The sequence below is a fragment of the Brassica rapa genome, chromosome A08 (genome assembly GCF_000309985.2).
Source record: "Brassica rapa cultivar Chiifu-401-42 chromosome A08, CAAS_Brap_v3.01, whole genome shotgun sequence".
NCBI classification, from domain to species: Eukaryota; Viridiplantae; Streptophyta; class Magnoliopsida; order Brassicales; family Brassicaceae; genus Brassica; species Brassica rapa.
The window spans coordinates 21,114,734-21,139,394 of record NC_024802.2 but is presented as its reverse complement, the minus strand read 5'-3'; the positions used below and the strand labels follow the sequence as shown (position 1 = coordinate 21,139,394).

At 33.6% G+C, this 24,661-nt stretch overlaps 5 protein-coding genes across 8 annotated transcripts; 3 read left to right on the top strand and 2 right to left on the bottom strand.

The window, feature by feature from the left end:
* Positions 1 to 36: 36 nt before the first annotated feature.
* LOC103836223 (cytochrome P450 77A3) lies at positions 37 to 3,901 on the top strand. Its single transcript, XM_033277870.1, has one exon. It carries the CDS (start codon positions 2,171 to 2,173, stop codon positions 3,701 to 3,703), a length of 1,533 nt encoding a protein of 510 aa, XP_033133761.1. The 5' UTR covers positions 37 to 2,170; the 3' UTR covers positions 3,704 to 3,901.
* Positions 3,902 to 4,171: 270 nt separating this feature from the next.
* On the top strand, positions 4,172 to 4,717 carry LOC103836220. Its single transcript, XM_009112461.3, has one exon. The coding sequence runs from the start codon at positions 4,235 to 4,237 to the stop codon at positions 4,583 to 4,585; it is 351 nt and encodes a 116-aa protein (XP_009110709.1). The 5' UTR covers positions 4,172 to 4,234; the 3' UTR covers positions 4,586 to 4,717.
* Positions 4,567 to 5,836, bottom strand: LOC103836221. Its single transcript, XM_009112462.3, has 4 exons — positions 5,549 to 5,836; positions 5,201 to 5,262; positions 4,998 to 5,102; positions 4,567 to 4,891 (listed from the first exon to the last, which is right to left on the bottom strand). The coding sequence occupies exons 1-4, from the start codon at positions 5,793 to 5,795 to the stop codon at positions 4,742 to 4,744; spliced, it is 564 nt and encodes a 187-aa protein (XP_009110710.2). The 5' UTR covers positions 5,796 to 5,836; the 3' UTR covers positions 4,567 to 4,741.
* Positions 5,837 to 5,910: 74 nt separating this feature from the next.
* On the top strand, positions 5,911 to 7,574 carry LOC103836222 (heat shock 70 kDa protein 16). 4 transcript variants are annotated; one of them, XM_018653982.2, is made up of 5 exons: positions 5,911 to 6,263; positions 6,386 to 6,481; positions 6,579 to 6,677; positions 6,816 to 6,956; positions 7,216 to 7,574. In XM_018653982.2, the coding sequence occupies exons 1-5, from the start codon at positions 6,153 to 6,155 to the stop codon at positions 7,369 to 7,371; spliced, it is 603 nt and encodes a 200-aa protein (XP_018509498.2). In that variant the 5' UTR covers positions 5,911 to 6,152; the 3' UTR covers positions 7,372 to 7,574. The 4 variants fall into 4 exon arrangements, 2 of the variants coding, with proteins under 2 accessions (XP_018509498.2, XP_033133815.1); XM_033277924.1 differs by having other exon boundaries at positions 6,816 to 7,004; positions 7,235 to 7,574; XR_004450489.1 differs by having other exon boundaries at positions 5,968 to 6,263; positions 6,579 to 6,681; positions 6,816 to 7,004; positions 7,235 to 7,574.
* Positions 7,575 to 9,825: 2,251 nt separating this feature from the next.
* On the bottom strand, positions 9,826 to 24,647 carry LOC103836219 (protein DETOXIFICATION 36). Its single transcript, XM_009112460.3, has 9 exons — positions 24,080 to 24,647; positions 23,392 to 23,681; positions 22,941 to 23,279; positions 15,369 to 15,425; positions 15,021 to 15,259; positions 14,817 to 14,935; positions 14,629 to 14,715; positions 14,387 to 14,490; positions 9,826 to 10,082 (listed from the first exon to the last, which is right to left on the bottom strand). The coding sequence occupies exons 1-8, from the start codon at positions 24,395 to 24,397 to the stop codon at positions 14,425 to 14,427; spliced, it is 1,515 nt and encodes a 504-aa protein (XP_009110708.1). The 5' UTR covers positions 24,398 to 24,647; the 3' UTR covers positions 9,826 to 10,082; positions 14,387 to 14,424.
* Between the last annotated feature and the right edge of the window lie 14 nt (positions 24,648 to 24,661).

Genomic DNA, 24,661 nt, shown 5'->3' with positions numbered 1-24,661 from the left:
CCACAATTCTTTCTGTGTTCCACACGAACATGGCCACCTTCAAAGAGAATGTGTTCTTCATATCTTCCTACGGATTTTTTGTAATATTTTTGTCTCTCCAAGTTTCACATGTTTCCTCTGCAGTTGACACAATCTCCATCAGTGAATCTCTTTCAGGAGACCAGACCATTGTATTTGACGGTGATGTTTTCTGAACTCGGCCTTTTCAGACCAGGTACTTCTAATTACCACTATAGAGGCATGTGGTACAAACAGTTCTCTCCACGAACTATAGTTTGGGTGGCAAATCCACAATCTCCTGCTCTATACACGGTTTCTATCTCCTTAAAAATCTTGAACGGAAACTTACTTCTTCATAATAGTTTCGATTATAGAATAGTGTTTGGTCCACCGGTCTAAATTCTACCGACAATAACGCCAATGTTCAAGCGGCTCTACATGATAACGGTAGCCTAGTCCTGAGAGATGGTTCCAGTTCATCTGCCGCCGTGTTGTGGCAGAGATTTGATCATCCCTCAGATATTTGGCTTCCTGGCGCTAAAATCTGGTTTAACAATAACACATCGGAAAGCCAAGGTCTCACTTCTAGGAACAGGGCAGAAGATCAATCACCTGGTCAATACTCACTCAGGGTTGACCCTCACTCTCACATCATGGTTTGGAATGGCTCCAAGTCATATTGGTCAAGTGGGCGACCGACTTGGAGCGTTCTGTGAAGTTATAGGTACGTACGAGTAACTTGACCTTCGAAATGAATGTACATAAGTCTTATATCGCATATTCAGTACGTGATTGACAAGCATTTCGTTTGGTTATGGATGCTTCGGGACAGTTCAGGCAGTACAATAAGCTGGCCAAAATGGTGATGTGGTATTTGCCATGGGATGCACCCAAGGAGAGATGTGATGGTTACGGTTAGTGTGGGTCGTTTGGAATTTGCATCCAGAATTCGCCAGAAGTCTTCTCCTGAAAATGTGCTGTTCCCTACAGAACGGATTCGAATGATTTAGTTGGTCGTTGTGTTACTTGTGTAACCAACGCCAAGCTTCAGTGTGACCTGAAAAATAAAGAGTTTCTTTCTTTTCAGAACATGAAATTAGCCACTGGTCCAACAACAAGTTTTGTTACTACTACTACAGTACTACATGTGCCACGACCTGTCAGGCGGATTGTTCTTGCGAGGCCTATGCATATGATGGCAAACAATACGGTCATAGACATTAACATTTCAACGAAAATGTGTACTGTTGCCACAATTCTAGCTATATCACCATTAATTTTTAAATTATATGTATTGAATGTCGTCTTCGTTGAACAATATAAGTAGGTGAATTTCCCCGGGGTGAATAATTGATAATTTTGGAAACGTACACAGTGCCATGTACCTACGGACTACAAACATTAATTTTGATATGTAGGCTAGCTATATCTTTGAGAAATGAGAGATGAAAAGTACATAATGAAAATGAAAACAAAATAAATATAGATACGGATATTGACCCATTAATGACATTAACACTTGGCCAACTAACTTCCACCTGTCTATGTTAATTCTACAGAGGGTAATCAAGACCCAGAGACCATTGTCTTCTAACACAAGGACCAACTCATATGCATATAGATTTTACGTACATTGAAATAGCGTTCCAACTATTTTATTATATTTGTCATTTGTCGACATTTGTTGAAAGTTGAAACTAATAATAACAGGATTCTATATCAACACGATGGAGGCTTGCAAATAATATAATACTATTAATCCTTCTTGCTAATTAATGTTGCCGAAGAAAAAATTGAGGACCAGTATGTCCCCTATATGAACATGTATATCTGTCATTATATAAAACATAATTTGATTGGATCAATAATACTGTCATACACTCCTACTAATAACTAATCATTTGTTAGGCTAAAACATAATTTCAAATTTGAACCATCATATATCACTTATGTACAGTATGAAGTAAATGCACACAGATAGTTGGTGAGACCAATTACTCGTTATGTTCATGTGGCTGATCCGTTCATCACACATAGAATGTATGCTTTCTCTATATAAAGAATCCTAAATCTCCCTTCACTATAAACTTGCCCTAAAGTCCATCTATATAAGTCTTCTTCATTTGTCTCCCATCTCTCTCTATATCTTTCAAATAGTAAGTAAACAAATATGGATCTTACTGATGTTTTCATATTCTTGTTTGCTCTCTATTTCCTCAACCTATGGTGGCGCCGTTACTCCTCCGGCAGAAGCAACCAATGCCGCCTCAACATCCCACCAGGACCAAAAGGATGGCCACTAGTCGGAAACCTACTCCAAGTCATATCCCAACGTCGCCATTTCGTCTTCCTAATGCGCGACCTACGTAAAAAGTACGGTCCAATATTCACCATGCAAATGGGACAACGTACAATGATTATCGTCACGGACGAAAAACTCATCCACGAGGCTCTAGTCCAACGTGGGCCCACTTTCGCTTCCAGGCCTCCTGACTCGCCGATCCGGCTCATGTTTAGCGTCGGAAAATGCGCTATAAACTCGGCTGAGTACGGACCATTGTGGCGGACTCTTAGAAGGAACTTTGTGACGGAGCTCGTGACTCCGACGAGAGTGAAGCAATGCTCGTGGATAAGGACGTGGGCTATGGAGAATCACATGAAGAGGATTCAAAAGGAGAGTTTTGAGAGAGGTTACGTCGAAGTTATGAGTCAATGTAGGCTAACGATTTGTAGCATCTTGATATGTCTTTGTTTCGGAGCCAAGATCAGCGAGGAGAAGATCAAGAACATAGAGAACGTTCTTAAGGACGTCATGCTTATAACTTCTCCGACGTTACCTGACTTTTTACCGGTTTTAACTCCGTTGTTTCGCCGTCAAGTTAGAGAAGCGAGAGAGCTAAGGAAGACGCAGCTCGAAAGTCTCGTGCCATTGATTAAAAACCGTCGTGCATTTGTTGAGGCAAAAGAGAGTCCCAACGAAGAGATGGTGAGTCCTATCGGTGCAGCTTACGTGGATTCTCTGTTTGCTTTGAAGCCTGTCGAGAGAGGCGGTGAGCTTAAAGATGAAGAGATTGTGACTCTATGTTCGGAGATTGTCTCGGCGGGTACGGACACTAGCGCTACTACGCTTGAGTGGGCGTTACTTCATCTAGCGACGGACCAAAACATACAAGAGAAGCTGTACGAGGAAGTTGTCGGAGTTGTGGGCAAAAACGGCGTCGTTGAAGAGGATGACGTGGCGAAAATGCCTTACTTGGAAGCAATAGTGAAAGAGACTCTCAGGAGACATCCCCCAGGACATTTTCTCCTCTCTCACGCCGCCGTGAAAGATACGGAGCTTGGCGGGTATGATATTCCGTCAGGGGCATATGTGGAATTTTACACTGCTTGGGTTACTGAGAACCCGGAGATTTGGTCGGATCCGGGTGAGTTTCGACCGGAGAGGTTTTTACCAGGTGGAGACGGTGTTAATGCTGATTGGACCGGAACACGTGGCGTGACAATGTTGCCTTTTGGTGCGGGTCGTCGGATCTGCCCGGCTTGGTCTTTAGGGATTCTCCACATCAACTTGATGCTTGCTAGGATGATCCATTCGTTTAAATGGATCTCTGTTCCGGATTCTCCACCCGACCCGACAGAAACTTACGCGTTTACCGTTGTGATGAAGAATTCGCTCAAAGCTCAGATCATATCAAGGGACTGATGGATAGATTCGAATGGAGCGGTCACGTCGGGTTTGTTATATGTTATGCTTTTGTATGCGTGTTTGGTCGCATTGATATTATCTATTAATAGAATGCTTCGTTACTATCTTCTCTAATATTTATTCCAAAGTACTTTTTCTTCTGCTGTATAATGTTAAATAAGTATATAATAACATTATGCATTTTCGATCGGTTCATGTGTTTGTAGGTATATAATTGTTCTTTAATTACGTGAAAATTTAAGTACTATAAAATAAGCTCATACGACTTTGTATGTATTTGAATATTTTAGCATATCTCATTGCCACAGTGATTTGACTTATAAATAAACTGTATTATTATAAAGATTTTAATAAGACATATAACTTTGAAGAAAAACCACGTATACAAGTTACAAATTAGTGCAGTAGCACTGTTTCATGCAATGACTATAAATACTTTCTCAGCTCAACTCATCTCCTCAATCCGACATCTCTCTACCTCTTCGCTCAGGACAAAGTCATCGCCGGAAGAAAAAAAAACACGAAAGGATGAAAATGACCCTTTTCAAAAGGCCATGCGATTACTCAAAGATGAACAAGGAAGACCCAGAAGAGTTACTTCACCGGCGAGCCAAGTTCCTGATCTACAAAAAGCTTCAAGAAGCCGACTTGATTTCTCATCGTTCTCCTCCGTCGTTATTGTTTCTACGTATGAAGATTTTCCGATTGAAAGTCATGATCGGAAACAGTTTGGCTCATCTACATCGCGGCATAGCATCCACCATTAGATTTGGCGGAATCCGAAAGCACTCACAAGGCGGCTTGAGAGCGTTCAAGAAGATGTTCCACGGTGGGGCAACAACTGGACTACATAGGCCTATTTTCACTCTCGAAGTTTGATTTATATATTGTTTTGTGAATTTTCTCTTGATCTCTATTACAAGTTTTATCTTTAACATCAAACCACATATCCATTATCCAACACTGCCAAAGTGTTTTATCCGTATACATTGGAGATCTCATATGAGAAAAGAAAAAAAAAAACTAATAAGCTCCTTACTTGTACTTGTCCATAATTTTCTTTGCTTCTTCAAGTGGATCATCCATTGTTTTGGAACCAGAAATATTATCTTCTCCACCTCTCTGTTTAGGAGCTTCATCTTTGTTCAAGGCTATGAATAAGAAATATGCAAATCCCATTGTCCCCTGAAAAAAAAAAAGACACTCAATGGAGGCTGGCTTTAGAGAGAGACTGTACAAAAAAAAATCAGCTATATAAAAAAAAGTAAAGGAGGGAGGGTTAAAAACATACCACTACAAAGAAAGCAGTTGATAGAAACGACTTGAGAACAAACAATGAAACCGCCAATGCTGCAATTGTCACTGAGATCCTAGCAACAGGTCTAGGCACAGAAACCTTCCAAGCAAATTGACAACGAAATGTGTGACTAACAGAAAAAAAAACATTTAAGATTCCAACAACGGTCAAAGACAAAAGACTAAGAGAGAGCTCACAGGAACTAGGTTGGTTCCTGCTTCGATTCCATCTTTCCCAATATTCCATGCGGTTCTAAGAACTATTTATACAAACATTAGCAGAGACTCAATGCATCTCTAACTAGAAATGTATCAATCATACGAAGATAAACTTGTTTATTTCGAAATCACTTTTATGCGCTATAAAGCATTTCAACTGCACACAATCAATTCGAAAATTGTTCTAATAATAATGATTAATAAACTCGTTGCACAAAACAATTAAACGCTTAATCCAATCATTGTTCTAATAATGATTAGTGAGCCGTTTGCTACTTAGCAATCAAAACCACAACTAAAATTCGCAAAGAGAGAATGAGACAAAACCTTTCAGGAGACTAGTCTGGGCAGACAAAACAACGAGTGTTTTTGTCGGGACGCGACGAGAGGAGGAGATTCGAATCCTCGATTTAAGAAGCAGCGAAGATGCGTGTTTTAGGTTCAAAACAGAACAAGGGGAAGAGAGGAAAGGAGAATTTAGAGTTTGTGAGAATCTTGAAGGAGTGAGAGGCGAAGAAGGATTCAAACAAGGAAACGCAGCGAGATAAGATGAAGAAGAAGAAGCCATGACCATGTAAAACGACGCTTGAGACTCGATGAAAATGAACCGGAGGAGGAGCACATATAGGAGTAAGGATCTAAATGCAAATAAATTTAGTTAAGGATCTAAATGAAAATACATTAAAATCCCCTATGTTACGTAAACATTTCACAATGCTTACGTATATAATATCCCCTTGTTAAAATCCCCTATGAATAACTATCGCACATTGATCCAGTTTCTTCTCAGTGAGTAGATTAGAATCATCCTAGTGTTTGAGATTTGCTGGAAACAAAAAAATGAGTGTGGTGGGATTCGATCTCGGGAACGAGAACTGCGTAATCCCGGTCGCGAAGCAGCGCGGGGTCTAGGATCCCAGCTGTATCTAAGATGCTGAGCTCGTTGTTTAAGAGGGAGCTAGGGAGGACTGTGAATGCGAGTGAGTGCGTAGCTCGAGGATGTGCGATGCTTAGTCCAGTGTTTCGAGTTAGAGATTATGAGGTAGGCTCATCGCATAATCAATGGCTTATATCTCTTAGGCTTGATAGCTCTAAGTATGCTTTGGGTGGTTAGGCTCTGCATATTTTATGGAACCCTTTAGTCTGTTGTGTAATATTTTGTAGATTGGTCCTTTTCAAATTTCCCACGGAGAAGCAGCACGTGTCAAAGTAAGAGTTCAGCTAAATCTCCACGGAATTGTCAGCGTCGATTCAGCTTCTGTGAGTACATTTTTATATCTAATCATCTGCAGATAATGTAGCCTTAATGTTTCTACCTAGCTTTAGGCTAAACTTTCTTTTTTTTTCTGAGCAACAGCTAATAGAAGGTCATAAGGAGAATATGACTTCTGAAGAGATGATATCCGAAAACAACCATCAATCTTCTGCGACGAAGGATGACACTTCAAGCTCTACTGTAAGTATGATTTAACACCATTTAAAGAAGAGCTGACATATAGAAAGCTAATTTCGAATCATTGCATCTCCATTAATTTCTGAAATAATCGATGATTGGTGATCTGCACAAAAGCTGAGATTAGTTTTTCATGTGTAGAATGATCCTAAGGCTATCAAAAGAACGGAGATTCCAGTTGTTGGGAACGTCTCTGGTGCATTGACAAAGGATGAGTTATTGGAGGCCAAACAGAGAGAGAACTCTTTAGTAGAGAAAGATCTGAAGATGGAATCTACAAAGGATAAGAAAAATGCTCTTGAATCCTTTGTTTATGAGATGCGTGATAGGGTACTCGAAGCTTCCACTTTCAGATTTTAAACAAAAAGGGTTTTGTTCCCTCTTCAAGAATCTCATCACTTGCAAGAATTAACATTGGGGGCAGATGTTAAATACATATAGGAACACTGCAACCGAGTCAGAACGGGAATGCATAGCCAGAAATTGTTCTAACGGGGCTCGGTTCATGAATGTTCTTTTATTAACTGATGAAATTGAAAAGGATCTTGAATGCGTTGCAGGACGTGCAAGTACATTGGGAAATCAAACTCTCTTCCTACCAAATCGGAACATAACGGATCACATGGAAGTAGAAAATCAGATGATATGGGGCTTGATTGATTTTTCACCAAGGCCGCATAACAGTCTCATAGTGTAACTCATGTTCGGTTTCTTTTATTTTCTTCTCTGTCACTGGTTTGAATTTTGAGAATCCAATTTTTCCGCTAATCAACTTAACACAATTTATATAAAATTTTATTTTTATTTTGTGTCTGCATGTGGAATTTTCTCAATTTCATTGTCTGTAAGGTGAATATTTTCAACAGTTTAATATTTGAATAAATTGGACCGATTGTGACATGTGCAGCTAATTTCTATTAGGGAAATATATGAAACTATGTAAATACTTTAATATTTTGACTAATTAGTATCAATTCCCAATTTATTTACATTCATAAAGCTTTGAATATGAAAACATAATATGACTATAAATTTCTTGTATACATATCTGTGGAGGAGTACTGGAGTGATTTCTCGTTCTAGGAAAAAAAAAATGGCAAAAATAACGATTAACTACACTTCCTTTTTGGGGCAAAAAAGTTCAATACATATACAGTACGATATTTCGTATGGCCCATAAAGCATTATGTTTTCTAATAATATTAGACCCAAAGTGTTGACTAATTTTAGTTTTACAGCCGTCGTAGAAGTTTCACTGCAACAGTAAACTGTATATCACGTGGTTTCTTATATATAAAAAGTTAATATCAACTAGCTCCTTGGTCTTGTTCAAGGAAAATTAATTTGTTTTAGATTTTTTTTTTTTAAATATTAAACCCTATTAAAAACACAGACCTAATCCCTGGATGGAAGTACAGTCCACGAATATATATTTTCTTAGGCATTCAAATGAGCTGAAAGCAATAGTACATATCTATGTGGCCAACGAGATTTGAATCAAAGTTTATCGTATTGGGTTATTTTCCTCGAGCGCCCCTAGACTATCATTACTGGTTAACTTGTTTTAGGTTTTCCGAGAATATTCTCACATGCACTAAACTAAATTAGCATAGTAATACCAAAAACAAAGACAACAAACCTATAAGCAAGTGGAACTTGTAAAAAAAAATTGAATAAATATTTCTGAACTGATTATTCGTTAGATGTATTTTTTACTTTAATTAATTGAGAAATTATATAAAAGATCGTAGACTTGATTATCTTATTTTGGTGCTAGGGGCGTGAACTCGCCATAATTGGAGGGTGAGGTCACCATATCAAATAGGCATGATTGTGAATGAATCCGTATACCCAAGTTTAGATGATTCCCAGTCTCTATCATATTTTCAATATTGTCTCCCTCAAATCATACGAGGTCGAATCTCATACGCATCCAACCAAGTAACATCTTAAATTCTTGTTGAACAAGTTGGAATCTTTTTTTTTTCTTTTTCGTCAGAGTACGTCTCTGTATCACCAGACAAAACTAGCCGATTTAGTAGAAGATAGACCCAAACATATAGTAATGTTGACTCTTCTCATGTAGGAACAAACACTATACTATAAATAATAGCGACTGACCATATAGTTGGTCTTTAAATCTATAGTGGCCAAATAAATAATATGCATGCATACAGTAAACCGCTTTTAAAACTTTATATAGGAACATTAATAATATGCATGGCATGTGGATCATCTAGTCATCTTGGATAATTCTATTCATTTAATTTCTTGTTTTGGGTGTAAACATAAATTTAAAAGAGGTTTATTGACAAAATTAACCAAATGGATAAGAGATTAGTCGCTTACCTAATCTTAACATTTGATAATTTGAAGAACAACAAGGATTTATGTCAGAAGGAAGAGGCGTTTTGTGAATCTTTGATTAAACAACTTCACACCACTGATGCATGTCAGGAGGAGTTGAAGATTAAAAACAAGCAGACAGCTAGGAACCATTGAGGAAAACTAGTGGGGCAAGCTCAAAACTCAAAAGCTATATATCACTACAGCAATATTCACGACTTCTTTTGGTCATGGTTTGGTTATGTCCAACCAGAAGACATGAGTGATAGTAACGTAAAAACAGCTCAAATTTATTTAAGAAAAATGAAACATAAGCAAATCAAATCCAAATCCAAATACTTAACAATATCATTTTGTTGACAAAAGAGAACATTGACAAGCAAACCTTTTCAATATCTATCAAACCCCAATGACGTTCGCTTTGAACATTCGCATGAAGATATTCATTGATCTCATGCACATTTTGTTCTTTCTTTGTCAGTTTCTTATGAGCAATTTAGTTCACTAAAATGATATTCGTAAAAAAAAATAGACAATAAAATTTTGACTTTTCTTTACCAAGTACGTCATTCGTTCAATTAGTTTAATATTACATCTTTCATTTAACCTTAACTTTAGATGCAAAAACACATTCACACCACACAAAAAAAAACATATTTTGTACATGTTAATAAATGAGCAGATATATTACCGAACAATCAATTATTTTACCAACTATTACATCATTCGTTGAAGTTTAAATGAACTATAAATTCGTAAACTTATCACTTGTAAATCTTGAAGGATTGCCAAGGAAAATGTTGTGTACCATAAAACCAATGATTCATTACTTGATTTGCCCCCATTCAATAAATGGTTACAACAAAGTTGCTTTACACGCAAGACGTCATCTTTTATTTCAACATTTCATTCTCACTTCTCAATATTAACTCATCTTACAAAAAAAATATACATTGACTCCCTTCTCTTCACTCTAACCCCTCAGAAAACTATCGGTTTTCCAATTCATTAATCAACAGATCTCTTGATTAACTAATGAGGTTTTTATCCCTTTTAAATCAACTAGGGGGTTTTCCGGGCTACGCCCGGATTTTTCCTATAATATTAGTTTAGTTTTTATATTTAAATTTTAAAATCGAAAAAATATGATATAAATTGAAACTTGTTATAGAATTATAAACATAAATACAAATTTAAAAATATTTGAAATGTTTTGTTGTGTTTTATTGGAGTTTTATGTAGGATATTAGTAAGATTAATAAAAAGTTAACTAAATTATAAGTTAAGATCTATATATATTCTTTATCTTGGTTATTTATTTTTATGTAAAACAATTGTAAAGCTTATAATTAGTACTGTATAAATTTTGATTGGTTTTAAAATTATTAAGTTTCATTTTTGTAGTTGTCTTTAAAAGAAAGTACCACCGACTTGTATACCGGTTCTTTATTTGTTGTCTTCAATTTCTCGTTTTAACCAAAATAATTTTGTCAACCTTTTTAACCAAAATTTAAATTTAACATTTATTGTTGCTATTTAATTTATGTTTTTTTTTAAGTTTGTTTGTGATAGAAAGAAAATTTTGCTTCATGATTTGAAATATTTTTAGTTATAAATTTATAGAAGGTTTACTTTCTTACCGTTGTTGATATAATATTAATTTTACAGTTTTCTTATTTTAATTATTTAATTAATCAGATTTTTTGGAAATAATTTTGAATATTAATATTATTATTTGATGTTCTAACTTTTTTTATGTTTGTTGGGTAGTGTTTGTGTGCTCGGTCATCCCTTTATGCAAGGCTAAGATACTTGCTCAAACATGGTCTTGAATGACCTACCGAAAACATGTATGAATGAGGATTTCAAACCTAACTTAAAAGCTTTCTGAAATTTATAAATGGTAGATACATACAAAAATTATCGCTGTCTGAGATCTGGAATTAGGTTTTTAATCAAAAATTCTGAAGAACTCTTAACTTAAATCTGATTAAACACATTGCATAAATTTCTGAAAATAATTGATATACAAAAACGGTTTAATAATGAGATCTCGTTTAATAATTCTAACTCCTACGGTTTGATCATGCCCTACAATCTGAGTTGGAAACCTACGAACTGCATTATTATTATTCTCGCATTTGCCTCACTTCTTCTTCTGTGTTTCATGACCTTTTTTTTAGGTTCCATGACCTTTGTTTATGATACTTTGATAGTATTGTGTACAAACTCAATATTAAATTTTACTTTAGTTATACACATTCTAAATTATTATCCAGGCTACACATGTTTATATTAATAATTTGTTTTATATTTATAGTAATTTTAAAATTATCAAAATAGAAGATCATTTTTAAAATTGTAACCTTTTAATCAACTACCATTTTCTATTTTTGGATTTATATATACATAAGTGAAATGTAAAAAAGTATTTAAAAAGGGAAGAGTCTCTACTCAGTATGTAAATGAGACATAAGTTTTAAAGAGTTTCATCCTCAAAAGAAAGCTTTAAAAAGACCCAAACTACAGCAAACGCAGCTTCCCTTGATCTAGAAAACATAGTAGTAACCCAAGTCAAGAAGCATTAGTACCACAACAGCAGCTGGAGCAGCCCAAACCATGTAGTTAGTCTGCTTCTTACGCTTGAGCATTGGTCTCAGGAGTGTTTCCGGTCCTCCTCTATTGCGGATCATGTTCCTTATTGGTTTCTCCTTCTAAGACTTTCTTTTCCTTCTTTGGCTTCTCCTCCACTGGAGCTTCAATCTCCTCCTTCTCAGCCTCAGAAGCTTCTGGAACTTCCTCAGAGATGGCCTCGTATGCGTTGCTGCCTCCTGTCTTCTTCTTGGCTGCCTTCTCTCGCTCCTGCAACACACACAAAAAAAGAAGATTATTAGAATGGAAAAGAGAGAAGGCAAAGAGCATTGATATTGATACCTTTTGTTCTTTCTTCTCAGCTTCCTTTTGAGCTCTTATGGCAGCTTTAGCAGCGGCTTTCTCTGCCAGCTTCTTTTTACTTTCCATGGCTAGCTTGGCTTTAGCAATCTCCTCTTGCTTTCTCATCTCTTTCACCGTAGCTTCATCTAGATCTAGAATTACTTCCGCACCTTGAGGTAACTTTCACCATAGCTTCATCTAGATTAACTATTTACTAAAATTTTCTGGAAGTCTCCTAGAGGCTGTATCTTTGGCTCCAATATTTTGCCCTAGAGTCCTGACTGAGGCTCCCCTGCACAAAAAAAAAAAAACTTGAAACTGTAAGATCAAGCCAGATTTTAAGAGTAATATTAACATTGTACAACTGAGGCTCCCCTGCACAATCTCTTTGGCATCCGGTCTAACATGTAGCAATCTGTGATGTCTAAGTAGGTCAGTGACATTCTCGACAATTCATCAAAGGAACGATGTTTAGCTCCAAAGAACGATTGCATACTATTCTTTCACTGGTTGATTTTTTCAAAAAGATGTAATTCTAAATAACATTCATTGTTATAACATTCATTAACGAACCGGCAGAGAAAAGCCAAACATAAACTACTCATGAACAACTGTTTTCTAACCTGACGAACTGTATACTCTTCTGCAATCTCACCAGCCAAATTCCTGACATACTCGTGACCCCAAGATCCGATGTCACCCTCTGATCCAGTCAACATGTATCCTAAGCTTTCCTGAAAAAGAGTATTGCATAACAAAGTCAAGCACCAAAAACTACCTCAAATTCTAGCAAAGAACGTACCACAAAACACAACATTGTTTTAAGGTATATCATAAGATGAAACACATAGAAAGTTAAGTTTTTATCAATTCCTACTATAATAGCACGAAAGCACATACCCTTTGACCCTCAGCAGACATGGTCAGTGCCAAGACAGACATAGTATATCAGCCAGCAATTTCTGCAGATACATAAAAAGCGATCTTTAATCCATACACAGTAGAATGAGCAAGAAGATGGTAATAATTTCTTGAAATTGTACCTTGAGATCGGACTCCACCATATTTTTTATGAAACTTCTTAAGAGTTCCATAGTGAGGACGAAGAAACTTGAGGGGTTTTGGAACCGACGTCATGGAGCTTGTTGAGGCACGGATCTCCTGCCTACAGATTAAAAAAAAAAACATAGACTAAATTAAAATTATACTATGAAATCCAAAAAAAAAAGATTATATGAGTATTATCAGCTAATTAAATCGACAATAGGTTAAGAGAAACACACGAATTACCTCATGCTTTCGAGAGCAGCCTTCTGCAGTTCAGGATTAGGGTCTTGAACCCTCTCAATATAGAGCTCCAGGTTCTGCTTCAGTTACAAGTCCTCCGTCTGACTTGTGATATAAAACCCATTTTTGAGGCGTTTCACATTGGTTTCTTAAGCTCCAAGAAACAAATGGGAATGCTGCGGTTAGTCCATGCCACAAGTTACCGTAATCATATTGATTGTAAGAAACAAAAGTCAAACCCTCCTGAAGCATGGCATTGGTCGGAAGAGCTTCAGGCCAAGCCAACGCGTAGTAGTTCCATGATCCATCATGTTCATCGATACCTTTCAAGCATAAAAGCCTTCCGTTGGAAGAATCTGAAGGAAACTCTTGATACTGAGCCTCGCCTTTGGTCTGGTTATCTAAGAGAGAGCTCATGAACCAGGTGTGACCTTCGAGTGGCTTGTTTGAAAAGCGAATGTCCTTGAGTGGAAGGAATGTCACTGCTTCAGACTACAAATCACATCAGATGCCAAACATATCATATAACAATCACTTTAGCAATGCTTTCAAAACCAACAAACAGATTATCAGCTTATCAGCTAAACCCTAAATCTCTACATTAGTGCAATATCTAACTCTTGCAGCCAAGCAAAGATTCAAAGAGAATGAGAAATCGTGCTTACCAGATCTTCCTCTTTCTTATCATCCTTCTTCTTGGGATCCTTTAAAGGAACCTTGCTCGTAGCTTCATCCCGCTTTGCACCATAACCAACGCTGTTCGGATCTGGACCTGGAGCCATCTCAATCAATTGTGGAGGATGTATTGATTGATCCTGGATCAGATCCTAAAACAGAAACGAAGAGAGGAAGGGCAAAGGGTTTCACGAATGGATCTAGCAAATTGGGGTTTGGAGAAATAAGAAAAAGAAACGTGAATCTCTTCACTTTCAGCATATCGAAAGGTGAAACCAAGAAGGCGAAGAGCAAACTTATGGGCTTCCTGGGCCAACATCATTAATATTCTATCTTTAAAAAAAAAATCGAAGCCCAACAAACCAAATACGAAATGACGTGTCAAAAAAGGATCTCCTGATTGGTTGATTTAATTGTCCTACGTGGACACACTCTCTGATGCTCATATAACCCTTTTAATATAGTATAGATTTGGAGAAGACCAGAAGAAGAAAAATATCATTTTTGTTTACTGCTTAAGAAGCGGCGCTTGTGTATCTTCCCACTGGTCCAATCGTCGTGAAGCCTTCTCCACCTGACATTAAAAATATTAAAACATGAATTTAGTTAAGAAACATATCACATAGATAGATATATATATATATATATATATATAATATATATATATATATATATATATATCTGTGTGTGTGTGGAGTAATTAGTAATATACCTCTTTATCCCAATCAGTTCGAAAAGTGACAATGAGTAAGATGATAGTTTGCATGAGCGTACCCGCAATCATTCCTGTCCATATTCCCTGCAGCAAATCATTAACCAATTAATTATATTTTCACTTTACACCGATCAATCATTAATCGTTGATTAGAATGTAGATTCTTTCAATCAAAGAAATTTTACCTTAGCTCCCATGTCATAGGTGAAACCAAGAACATAACCAATAGGGATCCCCACAATGTAATAACATCCTATGTTAACGTACGCCACAAATGCTTGCCATCCACATCCAACGGCAACGCCTGTTTTAGTTACCTTTGTTGTTAATCACTTTTCAAATAGTTCATTTATTTGGTGTTTTCATATAATATATCTACTTTATTATACCAGATAAAACAGGTTGAACTCCATTGAGAACTATGGTAATAGCCAAGTAAGGAGTGAGCTCGGCTACAGCTTCAGCAACCGCTGGGCTGTCTGTAAAAACGTAGCTGATAACATTGCGCCACGAGAGGATCAGTACGGCTTCAAATAGCGATAGTAAAAACGACACTCCTGTAGTTACTGCGGTTGAAAATGCTGCTGATCTTGGATTTCCAGCTCCTAATTCATTACTAACTCTCACACTGTAATAAAAAAAAACAGATATTAATTAAAATATTACGTTTATGTGTTACCATTTGCACGAAAACAATTCCATAAATAATTAAAAATGTCAAATCATTTTTGACCAACCTTGCAGCTGCGTTGAATCCAACGGAGACCATGAAAGAGATTGCAGAAATTGACATGCTGCCAAAAAAAAAAGAATCCCTTATATATTAAAGGAGAAGCATTGTAATAAATACATTCACACTATAATATACACGTGGCAGCCTCACAATGATTTGATAATAAATATGTTAATGCGTTCACATTATATTCATAAATGTGTTCACACTATATACTTTTTTTATTTATTTTTAATATAAAACTTATGTGCATGGTTCAAATAAAACTTTGGATTTTTCGGTTCGAATCAAAACAAATAACGAATCAAAAGCTAAACTATATATATATATATTATTTTTATTGTTTACGGATAAAGTTGGGCAAAATATTTATAAGTTTTGATTCAATTCGTTATCCGTTTTGATTTGAACCAAAAAATATGGACATCGTAACTCTACGAAGCAAATCAACTACTAAAATACAATTAAAAAAAACAAATGACAAATACCAATATTTTTGAAAGGGATATCAAATTTGATCTGTTATATACATATATATACATATATGTACAGAATTATATATATATATATATGTTATATATATTCCTTATATATTAAAGGAGAAGCATTGTAATAAATACATTCACACTATAATATACACGTGGCAGCCTCACAATGATTTGATAATAAATATGTTAACGCGTTCACACTATATTCATAAATGTGTTCACACTATATACTTTTTTATTTTTTTTAATATAAAACTTATGTGCATGGTTCAAATAAAACTTTGGATTTTTCGGTTCGAATCAAAACAAATAACGAATCAAAAGCTAAACTATATATATATATTATTTTTATTGTTTACGGATAAAGTTGGGCAAAATATTTATAAGTTTTGATTCAATTCGTTATCCGTTTTGATTTGAACCAAAAAATATGGACATCGTAACTCTACGAAGCAAATCAACTACTAAAATACAATTAAAAAAAACAAATCGCAAATACCAATATTTTTGAAACGGATATCAAATTTGATCTGTTATATACATATATATACATATATGTACAGAATTATATATATATATATATGTTATATATATTATAGTTTATATAAGTTTTACAATATTTTTATGGATTAAATTTATTATATTAGGTATTAAAATTTAAAAAGTTAAATAATATTTTATTTTTGTAATAAAATGTTATTATTAAAATTTTCAATTATTTTTTAAATTTTATTTTATTTACGGATCAAATCAGATATTCTTTAAAATTCTAAATCATTTCGGATATCAGAGTCAAAGCCTTTTTAATTTTTAATTAATTTTAATTTTATCTTTCATGTATTATTTAGAACAAAAATGTCATTTAATACTAATTAACAATATATTTATATATTTGTCATTTATTTTTATATACTTTTACGTACATATACATGTGCACCTTGATGTTAACACTGTATAAGTATTTACCACCAGTGAAGTATCTATTTTTTTTTGGAAGTTGAAACATTTTTTTTCTTAATGTTTCTTTCACTACCGACCAAATTATAGTAAAATGATTTGTCTTAATAATTTTTTTTTCTTTATTATCCATTTACAAACTATGAAACCATTGGTTCGACATGACGATTATCTAAAATTTATAACATGAAAATAAATACATAATAATAATTTTTGGATTTTACCGAAAAAACTAAAAAACAAACGTTCTAACAGAATAAACCAAAATAAATATTAATTTAAAATAATGGTTATATTTTAGGAGATTAAAAACCAAAAAATAACTTAAAACCGAACCGATATCCAGATTAAACAGATTTATTTATTTTTATTAAAAATAACAAAACTAATAATCACATCCCGCGCAAGGCGCGGGTTATTACCTAGTAATTTAGTATTCAACACTTCTTGAGTTGATTAATCAACACCTTTTTCCGCGAAAAGAAAGCATGCTGTTTATTTACAAAAGGAAACGACACGCGGTTTAGACTCACAAGAAACGTATAAAAAACGCTGAGATTATTAGACTTTAACGGAAAAGATAACTACACGTGGCGAACTCTAATTGCTATTACTAGTCCATAATACGACAACAATCATTACATTCTGAGTAGACTAACGTGACTTTCGTTTCTCAAAAAGGTGATTACGTAGAGAGTAGCCAAAAAAATAAATTATTATTATTTTACAGAAACCACAAAAAGTTCAATAGTTTGATCAGATTGATTGTATTTCTATTCGTACCAATTATTTAATCATATGTTCAGATTCAATGTTCTTAACTCTCACTATCAGTTAATACATTTCATGGATGGATCCTAAGAGTTTTGGAAGTATATTGTAAATAATTGTTTATTGGTTATTAGGATTCTTTGTTTCATAGGGTCAAAAACTAAAGGGACATTTGCTAAAACCAACCCAAATATTCAAGTCAAATGTAAAAGTGTACCCCACTTTCAGTCAAATGCAAAACCAACCTAAAGGAGTAGTGAAAGTACTATTTCACTCTTATGACCAAACAAAAAACATAAATGTATTTTACGTTTCTATCCTTTGGAAGTCTACACGTAATAAAAGAAGTCTACATATATATAGACTTCCTACGAAGTCTACTTTATAGACTTGTTTTGTAGTCTACACTCTAATTTGGTCTACTAATTTAATTTTGAAAATGTATAAAAATAATTATTGTGATATTTTTAATTAATCATCAATATAATGGATAATATGAAGTAAATAAATTAAAATTTCATATAATCGAACAATTTTGAAGAATATATACTAATTTGGTTATCATGTGCTAGACTATGTTCATAGTTTAGAAACAAAAGGTTCTAACATGTTATGTCTTTTAGTAGTTGATTTCATAGGGTTAGATTTTAGATTTTGTTTTTTTTTGTTTTATTAACTTAAATCTGCATATTAATGTTTAGTAGTTTATATTTTGTATAAATGAGACTTTTTGATTATCAAGCAAAACATTTAGGGTTTGATATTTGTGGTTTAGGGTTTCGTAGACCTACAATAAAGTCTATTTATCTGAAGACGTCTTTTTCAGTCTATATTTTTCAATTTGTTTTACAAAAAATCATTATATTTAAACTAAGTTAAGTTCCTTAAGAATAAAAAAGTGAAATCATATACTATAACTATTAAAAAATAAAGAAATAAATTTAATAAATCATATATTAAAATTATTAAAATAATAAAGAATAAACAACAATAATTAAATTATTATAGTAGACTTCCAAAAAGGTCTACTATGTTATAGTAAGATCTACTCCAAAATTTTAATTTTAGTAGACTTCAAACGAAGTCTACAGTATCGTAAATTTTAACCTAGTTACATTTTTGTCTCCCTATATAAACAAAATTTATTCAATCTCTCTCTAAAGTGGCTGCACAAGTTCTTAAAACTCTCTCCCTTCTCTCTAAAACTTTCTCTCTTCTCTCTAAAATTCTCTCAATTGTTTCTAAATCTCTCTCATTATCTTCTTTCTCTCTAAAATTTTCTCAAGTCTTTCTCACAATATTATCTTGTCATTTTAGATATTATGATTCATGGTTTTCATCTTCTCCTTTAAAAAATGTAAGTTTTAGATCTATAGATTTTAAATGTGTATTTTATGTTTATTTCTCACAATATTATCTTTTTTTTTGTAGGTATTATCACTCATGGATTTCATCATCTCCTCTAAAAATGTAAGTTTTAGATTAATAGATTTTAAATATGTATTTACATGTTTATATTCAAATAAATTTATAGATCAAGCTCTCTACATTAATTTGCTACTAGTTTACCTTATAAATTATATTATGTAAAGTATTTTCAGATTTAAAATTATTTTCACATTTCAAAATATATAGACTTTTTCAGATCTGAAAATTATCAGACAGTGTAGACTTCTAAAGAAGTTTACTAAAGCTTGCAGACTTCATATGAAGTTTACTAAACCATAAAGTTTAAGCAGACTTCATTGGAAGTCTACAAAAATATGACTTTAATTTTTTTTCTATGTTTTTTAATAATTTTATCTTATTTTGCAGGTATTTTCTTCCATAGTTGTTCTCTTCTCCTCCTAGAAATGTAAGGTTTACATCTATAGATTTAAAATATGTGTTCTAGTATTTATATTCAAATAAAGTTACATATTAAAATTCATATTAATATGTCTTTAATTTATAACTATTTTGTCTATTAAATCATATTTTTAAAAGTTTTTTAGATTTAAACTTATTTCATATTTTTAATGTATTATTTTTCAGATCTATTTTTTTTTATAGAGTAGACTTCATTTGAAATCTACTTAAAACTTACGGCTGGTAGACTTCAAATGAAGTCTACTAGCCTTGAATTTTAAGCAAATTTCATTAGAAGTTTACTCAAATATGATTTTTTTAATTTTTATCTTATTTTTTAAAATTTTATTTTATTTTGCAGGTATTCTCTTCCAATATTTTCAAATCATCTTCCCAAAAATGTAAGCTTTCCATATATTCATTATAAGATATTTTGTGTTTATAATGAACTAAATTTATAGATTCATACATTATCTTTTTGCTTTGTTACAAGGATGACAAAAAACCATTTTTGAAATATTTTCCAGAACAAAGTATTTTCAAATTTTCTAAATGCACACTTTTAAATATGAAAATTTTCCATTAGTGTAGACTTCAACTAAAGTCTACTAAACAATAACTTTACGTAGACTTAATAAAAAGTCTACTAAAATATGATTTTATTTTTTATCTTATGTTTTTTCATAACTCTATCTTATTTGGCAGGTACTTTTTCCAAGACTTTATTTGAAGCATCAAGATTATGAAAAATCAAACATACTCAAGAATACTTTTTAATATATTGCTCTGTAATAACTTTCATAATAAAATATTAATTTTTAAATAATTTTTTAATGCATAATCTATAAACATTGTATTCATTTTTAGTTGTTTTCACTTGTATGATATTATTAATTTTTTGTTAGATATCAATTTTTTCACAAGATCTAACCAACCAAACAAGTAAAACCACCATAAGCTAAAATAATAACTAACACACATGTGAGAAGAAGAAAATCTATACAAAATTTTCCCAAAAATTTTCAAGAATAATACTAATCAAAACAATTTGCAATAAGTATCAAGTGTATAATTATAACACATTAAATTGTGAAATTCATCCAAGACCATTAAAATTTTACTAACATACACTGTAAAATAATTAAATCATGAAAAAATATGATGAATAATACACAAATACACTTTTAATAGAATTTACGACGTAGACTTCAACTGCAGTCTACATTTGTAGATTTACAAAAACGTCTACACTTATTATTTAACATATAGTCAATCCAAATTTTTTTAGTGTATTGGCGCAGGCTTGATACACAAAGGCGTACAAAGTGTGTCTTAGATAACTCGATCAAGTTCCGTACTTGTCGATTATTCGTGACAGGCATAAGAGGAGTATATTCCTATTCGGAGTCATTTGTTTTAAATGATGTTTGGTAAGGAATAGGTTAGCACCATCTTCTCAATTTTGTTGTCCAGATCATAATCTTCTTGTGTCATTTCAAGAAGTTTACCATGTGTACAGCCATCATGCACAAGGAACATTCTTCAACCTTTCCGATTCTTCATCTTTTTCGAATATTTTGTCACCCAAAATGTCTTTGGCCCATACTTCACACTCGCTCTAAGTTTCCAACCACATCCTTGAACACGACACTTAGCCACATACAGAGTTTTTGTTGTCTTATATGCTGAAAATGTAAAATTATATTCCACAGTCACCGACTTCAGCTTTGAAACAAGCTCAGCCTTACTAGCAAAACTATAAACGAAGACTTAGAAATACGTCTACAATTATTAGCTAACAACATTGTCAAATCAAATGAATTATACCTTCATAATTATAAAAAAAAATTATTTTCAAAATCACTCAAACCCATTAAGATTAACTAACACACACTATCAAACAAAAAAACTAGAAAAAAATTAATGAATAATACACAAATTCACATTTTTATAGATTTTTCTATGAAGACTTAATATTTAGTCTCTGAAGATGTTGACGTTCTTTTCAGTTTACAGACGTAGACTGTCAAATAGGTCTACTCTTTGGGTTGGTTTTTGCAATTGACCATTTTACGGGTTGCTTTCTATAGTTGAATAAAAGTTGTAATTTTGTACATGTAGACTTTCATTTCAGTCTACAATTTAAAAAGGTTACTTTTTGCAATTGACCAGAATTCATCCAAGATTTGACTTTCAGAACTAGACTTCATATGCAGTCTACATGTTTGAATTTTTTTGAAAGAGGTTAGTTTTGCAATTGACCAAGTTTGACTTCAAATCAGTAGATTAAAATGAACGTCTACGGGTGTGTAGACTTCTTGTGAAGTCTACTCTCAAATCCGACGGGTTGGTTTTGCATTTGACCAAAATAAAAAAGTAGACTTTATACGCAGTCTACATTTTTTTTTAAGATAAGAAGACTGCATATGAAGTCTACAATTTAATAAATTTTTGATTGCTTTTTAAACTTTTTGGTCAAACACAAAACTAACCTATTCCACGAAGTCAAAGTTTTGGTCAAATGCAAAACTGACCTTTTATAGACTTTGTTGGCAGTCTACATTTTGTAGACTTCCGTTGAAGTCTATTTTGAAAAGTCAAAAGTTCGGTCAAATGAAAAACTAACCTCTTTTAGGTAGACGTCTTAGTAAGTCTACCGAAAGTTTTATTTTTGTTGTCAAAGGTAAAGACGGAGACTACTGGGGAAGTCTGCGTTAGAAAAAAAATTTGTCTGCTCAATTGCAAAACTAACCCGTGCGTTGACAAATAGACTGCATCGTAAGTCTCCACGGAGGCGTAGACATACAAAACAGTCTACCGTCGCGACACAGATCTGAAAAAGAACGAAAACCATGTAAATAGTTACATTTTTCATGTGTAAAGCTTGTTTCCAACCTTTTCAACCGTCCAAACTCCAAATATGAGCAAAAAGAAGCATCTTTAACGATTCACTAATGAAGAAACTCGAAAATATGAAGTTTGTGATTATGAAAATGATAGTTATGAGAGTTTTTTAGATGGAAATGTAGAGGAGATGAGAGAAAATGAAGTTTTTTGGGTTATAATGAGAAAAAAAGTGGTTGAAAATTGAATTCTAGAGCTTTAGAGCTCAAAAATGGTGGTTCATGGTGGTTGGAAAAATTGATGATGATGGCATTTTTGTAAATAAGAAGAAATGGTTAGGGTGTATTTGATTTTTTGTTAATTTCGAAATTAATAAAAAAATAAATAAAAATGGCAATTTTGTGAATAATTCAAAAACATAAGGATAGTATGGAAATTTTATTGATGAATAGTATAGACAAAAAAAAAAGGGTTGGTTTTGGATTTGACTTGAAAATATGGGTTGGTTTTGAAAAACACCCAAAACTAAAACTATAGCATAAAATATTATCCTATGTTCAGATTCATATTGTTCTTCAGTCTTCATTAATATTATATAAATGATTCATTTCTTATATTAAAATTTAAGCTAAATTTTAATGCAGATCAAAAGGTTTTGATCCACTTACCAGATAGCTAGAGAATCCAAAGCGAGTTCAGGGTTCTTGAGAAGTCCAGCGAGAAGAACAAGAATCTGAGCATACCAAGACTCAAGGCAGAGCATGACGGCGGAAGCCGCCGATAACCGGAAAAAGTCCCAAAGACCATCAAAGGCTTTCCAGCTAAACCCGGTCCAAGTCCGGCGACATCTTGGACTCACCTTAATATACAAAACCTGAGCAAGAACAATGATCCACCACGAGAGACTGTGTATCACTGAGAGACCAAGTAAGCCCCACCCGAGCTTGAAGACGGCCAGCCAAGAGAGGAATATACCAATGTCAAAATGAATTAAATTCAGTCCATTACTAATATGTCCGTGAAAAAACAAAAATAATATTAATAAGGAAACATTAAAAATAAAATGAATCCACAATTAGATAGGCCCCTAATTTATTTTTTGTTTATGGCCTCCATAACTCTAGGGACGCCCCTGGTGACTGGAGGAACTTTTGTATGGGGAAGTTGACGACGTAAGCGAAGATCATTGGGATCATACCGTAGACGAATATGGAAGCCATTGAGGCCACGTCAGCTGGCTCGCCGAGTGAAGTGAGGAGAGGTTTGGAGAAGATGAAGAGTAATGTCATCGGAAGGCCGGTGAGAAATAGAACCACCGTTGATCTTTGTAGATAGACTCCGAGCATCTCGTATCTGTGAGCTCCGTGCGCTTGTCCACATAATGTTTCCACTGCACTTCCCATTCCAAGCTGTGTCACCATGCAAAAAAAAGACATTAATAATTTAATATCCTAATAACCAAGGAAAAAAATTATTTTAAGAATAAATTTTCACTTATAAAGTTATAAAAGAAGACAAATAAAAGTGATAGAAAAAAAATTGTTTCGAATTCTAGTTTGTTTTTGGTTTTGATTTTAACTTAAAAAGCTTATTTCAAAGGTTTGAATTTTTTTTTCAAATATCTCTTACTGTATTTAACGTTTATAAATATTATATAAAATTCAAGTTATAGGATTAATCATTTAAAAAAAAAACTGGTTTCATGTTACTTTCATTAGATCCGTTGGTTTCTAACTGTTGAGTCTTTTTTTTTTTACAATTTTAGTTTAGTTTTAAAGAGAAAATGTAATTAGTAGTAATTAATTACCATGAGACCAAAGGTGAACATATTGAAACCACTGTTTCCTAGAGAAGCGGCGGCGAGTTGAATACTTCCAATACGACCGGCGAAGATACGAGTGAGCATGGACATGCCATTATTAATGACGTAGACAAAGATCGCCGGAGCCGCCAGGTTGAAGAGAAACTTCAGCTCGATCAACGCCGCGAAATATAGCCGCCGGAGATAAGGCAAATGAGTGTCTGTTAACACACTCTCCATCCTGAAGTCAACTTCCGACTTCGTTGGCTCAAGTAATGGTTGCTGGAGGTTGTCCACGGCGGTGACGGCAGCTTCCGAACCCATTCTTGGAAATATATATTTTATTTACTAAAAAGAAGAGAATTCACTCTCTTTCTCTCTTTATTGTTCTTTGTCGAGTGTCTATCGTTCTGCTACTTGGTTTAGAGGACCTGTTATATAAAGGATTTTGCCGTGTCTACTGACCGAAATTGTCTATTTTTTTATTTTTACAAGATAATAAAGAAAGCTTAAAAGGAAGAGACGAGGAAAAGTCAAAATACCTATTTTGCCCTTAGCACGTAAAAGACTAATTTTGTTTTTTTTTAA